This window comes from Bos indicus, chromosome 20 (assembly GCF_029378745.1).
Source record: "Bos indicus isolate NIAB-ARS_2022 breed Sahiwal x Tharparkar chromosome 20, NIAB-ARS_B.indTharparkar_mat_pri_1.0, whole genome shotgun sequence".
NCBI lineage: Eukaryota > Metazoa > Chordata > Mammalia > Artiodactyla > Bovidae > Bos > Bos indicus.
In genome coordinates this window covers 66,381,916-66,389,914 of record NC_091779.1, presented here as the reverse complement: position 1 = coordinate 66,389,914, position 7,999 = coordinate 66,381,916, and the positions used below count along the sequence as shown (strand labels likewise).

Here is a 7,999-nt window from a genome sequence, read left to right as displayed (position 1 = left end):
GAGTGTTCACTGTACCGTAATCTTTTGAAAACTGACTGCCTTGAAAAGCGGCGTCCCCAGCACCCAGAGCTCCGCCTGGCACCCGGCAGGGACTCAGTTAACGGATTAACTGACACGGCCAGGCGGCACCTGCTGGGCGAGCGCAGTGCCCCAAGGAGCAGGCCGGAAGGGCTGTCAGTCCCCAGGCTGCTAAGAGGCCCTTCTCAGCCGAGCCAGACTCACTGCGCTGCAGCGTCAACACCGCCCTCTAGAGGATAAAAGGTGACGTAGGCAAGTCCTCTCAAGTGCTCTCACGCCCAACCTTGGACTTCATTAAAGAGCTGGACTTCCCCTGCGGCTCAGACGGTAAAGAATCTGCCTGCAACGCAAGAGACACAGGTTCGATCCCTGGGTCGGGAAGATCCCCTGCAGAAGGGAATGGCTACCCACTCCAGTGTTCTTGCCTGGAGAATACCATGGACGGGGGAGCCTGGCGGGCTGCAGTCATAACCGAGTGACTTCACGTCTTCACATTAACATTCCCTCCACCAGCTAAGAAGCTTCTAATTCTAACACTTCCATTTGCCCCAAAATAAGTCTGTTCCTTCTACCACACGAAGTGGAGTACAACTTGAATCACACACATACATGTTTTCATTAATAATTCTTTATTTAAACTTTCCAAGGATCCCAAACCCCATTTAAAAATTATTTAATTGCAGAGCATTCCAATCAAAGCACACGAAACCCTCATAACTAGTATCACAACTCACAATAAGCTCTTACTGTGAGATAAAGTTTGTTTTACCCTTTATTACAAAGGCACAGGAAGTCATCTGACACTTCAGATGTTAACCCCACCGCATACTAACGTCACACTCATGTGCAACTCAATACAATTATTAAAGCTGACAGTAGTCTTCCAATGACCTGGAAGGAGTGACAGATTCTCTCTACAAATAACACTTAAAAAGAGGTTCTGGGCCTTAAGACCGATACAGGCATAACAAAGGGGACCTGAAACTTCCTGCCAGGGCAGCTGCATTTCGTGGCAGAGTAAGACTTCGAATGATCCAAGTCTGTTCCCGACAACAGGCACAGCGGATCAACTTTGCTGAAGATACAAAGTGAGCACTTACTAACAAGCTACAAAGATACTTTCTGTCAGCTCCACGTGAAGGCAGTCCTGGGATCATTCCGAGACCAGGCCTCCTGTCAGCTCCGTCTTCACAGGCACGTCCTAGATCTGGTCTTCGGGGCAACCCCGGCGGGGCCCCCGCGGCTCACCGGGGCAGGCCAGCCTCCGCCGGGTCCCCGCCTGAGGAGGCGTCCGGGCCGGCCTCTTGCTCAGCACCGGCCCCGACTTCCGGCTCCGCGGGGCTGCCCGCACCCGGCCCGTGTTCCGGCTCCGCGGGGCTGGCCGCACCCGGCCCGTCTTCCGGCTCCGCGGGGCTGGCCGCACCGGGCGCCGCAGCGGCGCCCTCTCGCTTCTTTCCCACCGGCACCTCCAGCCCCATCATGCGCAGGTAGTGCAGCCGCTCGTTCCTGGGCACGAAAGTCCGCACGGAGGCCTTGCCGCGCCAGCCGCACAGCACGATGGGGCACTGCAGCGTGTCCGGCTTCCTGCGCACAGAGCGGCTCCCGGTTAGCGGTCCTCGTCTGCTCACGGCAGCCTCAGAGGCCAGCGCAGACGACCGCGCCCACAGCCACCCCCAAGCCGGTCTGCCCTCCTACGGGCGTCCCTCCTCCCGACTCGAATACCGCCAAGGCCCTCAGGCTGGCCAGTGTCTCCCTCTACAAACTCGCGGGCGAGCCCCCAAGTCTGCAGATGTCCAGCACTCTCACCGTGAGCATCTGCAGGCACCTGCGCCCTCTCAAGTCTGAAGGCCTATCCCTATGCCTCCCTGCCTACTGACCGACAAGGCACGCAGCCCTGTCCCTCACAGCCCATCCGGACACACGAGCACACCGAGGCCCCCAGAGGCTGGATGACACGGCCCGGAGCCAGGATGGCAGGGGCTAAGGGTCGGGGACCAGGGCACCCGCCCTCCCCACACTCGAGGCTCCCGGCAATGCGGTCTGGGTCCGCACCCCTGACAACACCGCCCCGACGCGCCGGCCTGTCCTAGGGAGGAGGGCGCTGACGGTCGGTGCCACTTGGGTGCCCCTTACCCAGCACGGTGCCTGTCACAGTGGGCCACACGCACTGTGTTTAGCTCCTTTCGCAGGAGACTCTGGTCTAGTTTTTGAGCTCCTAAAGGCCTTGTTAAGTAAACACATGTCCCAAGCCCACTGGCGACAGGCATCAGTGATGCAGGCGGAGTAAGAACCAAACAAGGGTTTAAGTAATAACTAAGAAAAAACAAACAGAAAAAGATGAGAAAGGCCTGAACCAGTAAGAAAAACCACTAAAAGAGAGAGACAGAAATCTATCGGACCTTTCTATTTTTTTAGAACAATTTTAGTTGACTAAAAAAACGATGAAAGAAAAACCTAACACAATTCTCATACTCCAGTTTTCTTCCTTAAAAAAAAAACATCTAATTCCTGAAGCTCTTTTCACCTCAGTACTTCAACTGGCAGAAACCAGCGTACATGGAACACTGAACCCACACCTTAAAACTGCCCATTTTAAATTTTCTGTGAGCCGCCCAAATACTAATATCTTAAAACTGACCTGCCCCCTCCACCCTGGGCGGTGCAGAGCCCCCTGAGGCCAGGCCCCGCCGCTGGCTCCACCTCAGGGGCTGGGCCCCCAGCTTCCCTCCCACCACCCAGAGTCAGGCCAAGGCCCGCCTCGGGATGAGCTGCCCAAACCGCTCTCCAGCCCAGGGCCTGTTCTCTCTCCTCTTCGGGAGGCAGCGTTTTGTCAGAGGCAGCTGCTGAATGGGGACCAGCTGGGGTGCAGATGCTGACTCGGCCACCCCCACCCCGCTGAGGGCCCCGGGCCGGCACTCAAGTCCCCTGTCCCGTTTCTGGCAAGTGCGGACCACCCGGAACCACACCCTCCTGTGAGGGGTGTCACTGAGCGGTGGTCCTGGGGGCCATGGCAGCTGGCACGGCCGCCCCCACGGGCAGGGCAACAGCACCGGACACGGCCGGCAGGCGTGGGAGAACGCAGCCTCTCTTAACGGCCCGTCTTTACACTGACCCTTCGCTTTATCCTCTGAACAAACATGCACAGGTGCTTCATAAAGAGGATCGTCATGGTGACACCCGGGAACACTGCAGTTCTGAAAGGCTTCTAAGACACAACCCTGCCCTCTCCCACAGAACGCGGAGGCTTCGAGGGCGGAGCATCTCACTTACGTGGGGTCTGGCTCATACTTCAGGACGACGCTGCCCTTGGCTGGAAGAGAAACAGACACCGCTGCTTGAGCCCTCCGGGCCCAGACGCCTCTGCTGCCCTCATTCACGGGCCCAGAGGAGAGAACCTAGATGCTAGGTCTCAGGGGTCTCGGAAGAGGCCAGAGGCCTTTCTTTAGAAGCCCACCAGGCTGCCCCACACCAGGTACCAAGTGGGGCCGTGGAGACAGTGGAGTCAGAGCGCTCAGGGATTCGGCCGCTCTGCAAGGCTCTTTCGGGCGCAGGGAGATGGGGATTAACCACTGCTTAATTCTCAAAACGCAAGATTAAAAAGATAATTGGTCCAACTCCCAGAAACAGCGGGAAAGAACATACAAAAATTGTCAAAATCATACTGCAATCATCTAAAGGCAGGATTAAAAGGAAAAAAACAAAACTGACTCCAAGCAGTTCCCTTATCCTTGACGACAACCCCCACGGTGAACGCGGTTCCACCCGAGGAGTCGAGCGAGGGGAGGCCGCGGCGTGCCTGCGCGACTTTAATACTGCGTCTATACCGTCTCCCTCTAACCGAGCCAGAAACGCGGTTTCAGCGATAAAGAAGGAAGCGAGAACAGAAAGCAAATGCAATTAGAATCCCCGGCAGCCCTATTTTCATTCTGAGCTGAAAACCTCACTAGAGAGATGTAGGGTGGAAGGCTGGGAGACAGGAAAGCCCGGCTGAGCCCGAAGTGCCCTGCAGCGCAGGGGGCTGGCCAAGACGCCAAACGAACCACATCCTGTGCTGGCTGCCCTCCTGGGCCTCGGCTTCCCCGCCCACAGATCCCCACCCCATCTGCCGGCCCCACACCTGCACAGGCTGGCGCGAGGGGCGGGCCGGGGAGAGCGGGGACTAATCCCCCATCGGCGTGCGGGGACTACCGCCTCCGTCCCTCAGATCCCTCGGCAGGTGGACGCAGGCCCTGAGAACCGAGCCTCAGCGTGCAGAACACGGAGGCGAGAAAGGCCCAGCAGGCGGGAGCGCCGAGCCGCCCCAGGGGAGGACGGGCTGCGTCTTCGCGTCAGGCCGCTTACCCATGTCCTTGACCTGGCTGTAGGCCTCGCTGCTGAGCTTCCTAAAGAACGGGTTTTCCTGGGTTAACAGAACTTGGACGTCTTCTATTGATACGGTGATGATTCTTGAGTTAATAAACGGATACAATGTATATATTCCCTGGGGGATACAGAGACCCATCACCGTGACGACCAGTGTGAGGCGGTGCCCGGGGTCTGCCCCCTCAGCACGGCCCCTACCCGGGGGTGGGGGGACCCCGGTGACACGGGGTCGCACAGGCAGACATACCCCCCAGCCCAGGAGAGCTCAGAAACCATGAGAGCTCCCGCTGGAGGCAGAAACCAGGCCGGCCCAGAAGCACCTGTCCACGCCCTCACCTCCTGTGCCAACCGGAAAGCACAGTCGAACTCTTCACCGCTGTTATTTCGACACCAGACTTTAATCCCGGTGTTAATGACCTGTGATGGAAAACACAGATGAAACAAACGCATGAAAGCGGAAGTCAGAAAAATCAATGGGAATACTCCCTTCCGTCAGCCCCCGAGGAGACCAAGCTGTCAGCAGCTGCTCAAAGAAGGGAAGAAGTGGCCGCCACGGTCCTCTGACTAAAACAGACACTCTCTCAGCCTGACTGAAGTCCTCAAGCGGTTCTGCTTTACGTGGCTTATACTAACACTTAGCACACGCATGTGTATGCGCTCAGTTGCGAAGTCCTGTCTGACTTTTTGAGACCCCATGGACTGTATTCTGCCAGGCTCCTCTGACCATGGATTTCCCAGCCAAGAATACTGGAGTGGGTTGCCATTTCCTTTTCCAGAGGATCTTTCTGCCCCAGGGATCAAAGCCATGTCTCCCGCATTGGCAGGTGGATTTTTTTTTTTACCACTGAGCCACCAGGGAAGCCCAATAATTAGCACTTAAATAAGACACTAAAACTAGGAAACTCTGAGAACACAAGAAATGCATGTGGTCCACGGGCCATCAGGAGCAAGGCTGCCATCACCCTGGAAACCCCGGTGGGCCCCTGGGAAAGGACAGTGTCGAGCCCTGTCCTGAGAAGATGTGACGCCCAGGACCTCCAGACCACATGGAGGTAGGCCGTGTGAAACAAACAGGCAAGAGGGAAATGAGCTGGGAACACAGTTCAGCAAGTAAATGCAGGCCCTAAAGGCTACCGTTAAGAACACACGAAACCAAGGCCCACAGAGCAGCAGGCAGGCCCCGGTGCCCCACGACACAGACGGCGGGAAGGACGCGGCCGGACGGCCTGCACCCAATGGCGGCTCTGAGACCCCTGGGCGGGCGGCCCGCACCCACTGGTGGCTCTGAGACCCCCAGAAGGGCGGCCCGCGCCCACTGGTGGCTCTGAGACCCCCAGAAGGGCGGCCCGAGCCCACTGGTGGCTCTGAGACCCTTCCAGAAGGGCGGCCCGTGCCCACTGGTGGCTCTGAGACCCCTAGGCAGGCGACCTGCGACCACTGGCGGCTCTGAGACCCCCAGGTGGGCAGCTGAGCCCTGGCCCCTCCAACAAAGCGGGAGCAGCGAGAAAGGACGGCCCTCCGTGGCCGGGACCCCACCTTCATCCTCTCGCTGTTGTTCAGCAGCACGTTTCTCAGCTCCTTGGACACCATGTAGAGCTGCCTCTTCTTTCCTTCCGTGGTACGGGTTAACAGATTCGTCTTTGGGAACGAGGGATCCAAAGCATAAAACTTCCTGTTAAAGAGACACAGCTGGTTACGAGGGTTCAGCTCAAACATGACGCCAGCCTTGTGGCGTCCCGCCCCTGCATGGTCTAATGTCTCATGCTCGTGTGGTTCAGGGCCGGGGGCTCTGCCCTGGACGCCCACTGTCTAACCCTAACGTCCCCCGCTTGGCCTGCACCTCCTGGATCCAGGACCTGTATTCACAGGCACAGCGTCTCCCCCGAATTCCAACAACACACCTGAGAACACTCCCCCTTCACGGACATTTTAGGAGGGATTTTCACAAACACAGGCAAAGGACCAGTCATCTACAGGACAGCATATGTGAGCACTTTGGTTCACAGACGCTAAATTTAACCGACAAGGAAGAAGTGAACCCGACAGATATCCTGAGCACCTTTCCCCTGTGATCGACCCAGAAACCCCACCCAACCAACCCTCCCTAACCGGCAGCAAGGTGGGGCGCCCTGGTCATGGACCCCCACCGAGGGCTTCCCACTCGGGCCCCCAGTCCAGAGTCCCCATCTCCGTCATCTCTGCCTTCAGGGGTCCAGCATTCTCTGATTACTGCTCACCTTAAACTGAAGGGTTTGGTAAACACCCTCTAAAGCTTCCCCCAGCTCTCACAGGCAATTAAAAAGGAGCTAAAAGAACAACTATGGTTACACGTGACCCCGTGTGCATTTAACCCCACGGTAAACATAAACAAGGAATTGTAACAGGCCGAACGAATCCTTACTGGATAGGTGGAAACAGCGGGTCGTCTTCGGGAATAAACACAAAGGGATCTTCCTTAAACCCAAACAGCTTCATTTTCTTGGATGGAGGAGGGCTGAGGCGGGTATGGGATGAGGGCATCCGTCAGCGAGGGGTCGCAGTAGTCCCTCCAGCCCAATCCTCCCCGCAGCCCCACCCCGCCCTGCAGGGACGCGGGTCTCTTCCTTGCGGAGGACGATCCGAGGCGTCCATCCCCTGCGGTTATCAGCCCCGGGGCCCACACAGCCAGGACCTGCTCGCCCCTGCGAAGCCGCCACCCGGACCCTGCTGAACCCCGAGGGCTGGGCAGACGCTGGGGCGCGAGGGCCACGATGCAGCGGTCCTCACCCGCACACGCCGTCCCTCTTACTCCCACTGCTGTCCATGTTCTCCGCTCTCTCCACTGCTCCTGTGTCGCTGATGCCAGGTGCCAGCTTGCTCTCCAGCTCCGAGGTGTCGGAGGTGCAGCCCGCCATGGGCTCCGCAGGGCTTGGGGGGACGGGGGCCCGCGGCTCTGCCAGCTCACCCTGCAGCTGGACAGGGACACGCTCGTTAACACTGGGACAGCAACTGCCTCTGTCCTGACACAGGCAGGGAAGATTCCAGGGCCACAAAACCCACCCGAACGAATACAGCAATTCACATGCAAAAGACAGACAACAGGATTCTTTAAAAAAGTATTTTAAATCTGCTATTATAAGCAGAATTCATGGGCACAGAGTCTAGTTTTAACTTCCTGTTTCTTAGCGGGGGCCAGCAACACCGGCCTGTCTTCACCCAGAAATTCTGCCAGGCATCTGCTCTGTGCGGTGAGTCACACGCTTCCAGACACGCTACACAGGGCCGAGAAGAAAGACAAGGACTCAGAGAGGAGAGTGGAAACGCTCCAGGGCCCAACGGAAGAAAGATGAAGTGCACCTCCCACGATGGAGGGACCACTTGCTGAAAAATGAGCAAAGTGTCTTACTGCCGTTAACTTTTTACGTATACCTTATGTAAGATCTTAGACAACAAAAGATCGCGTGACACACAGCACAGGGACTACTGGTAACAACGCTGCTTATATACTTCAAACTTGCTATGAGAGACCTTAAAAGCTCTCACCTTGGGAAAAGACACCCCACAACCAGGTGTATGTGCACAGAATCACCCTGGTGCCCCTGAGCCGACACGATGGTCTGTGTCCATTACATCTCAACTT

General features: G+C 57.2%; 1 protein-coding gene across 1 annotated transcript in view; it reads right to left on the bottom strand.

Annotated features, from left to right (window-relative positions):
• Window positions 1–628: 628 nt before the first annotated feature.
• Window positions 629–7,999, bottom strand: part of NSUN2 (NOP2/Sun RNA methyltransferase 2) — a 33,684-nt gene continuing 26,313 nt past the window's right edge. Inside the window, exons 13-19 of the mRNA XM_070774875.1 lie at window positions 7,147–7,331; window positions 6,782–6,874; window positions 5,917–6,052; window positions 4,717–4,797; window positions 4,360–4,498; window positions 3,289–3,328; window positions 629–1,602 (exon numbers count right to left, since the gene is read on the bottom strand). Of these exons, the coding sequence (XP_070630976.1) occupies window positions 1,263–1,602; window positions 3,289–3,328; window positions 4,360–4,498; window positions 4,717–4,797; window positions 5,917–6,052; window positions 6,782–6,874; window positions 7,147–7,331 (1,014 nt within the window). The 3' untranslated portion in view covers window positions 629–1,262. The remainder of the gene's footprint in view (window positions 1,603–3,288; window positions 3,329–4,359; window positions 4,499–4,716; window positions 4,798–5,916; window positions 6,053–6,781; window positions 6,875–7,146; window positions 7,332–7,999) is intronic.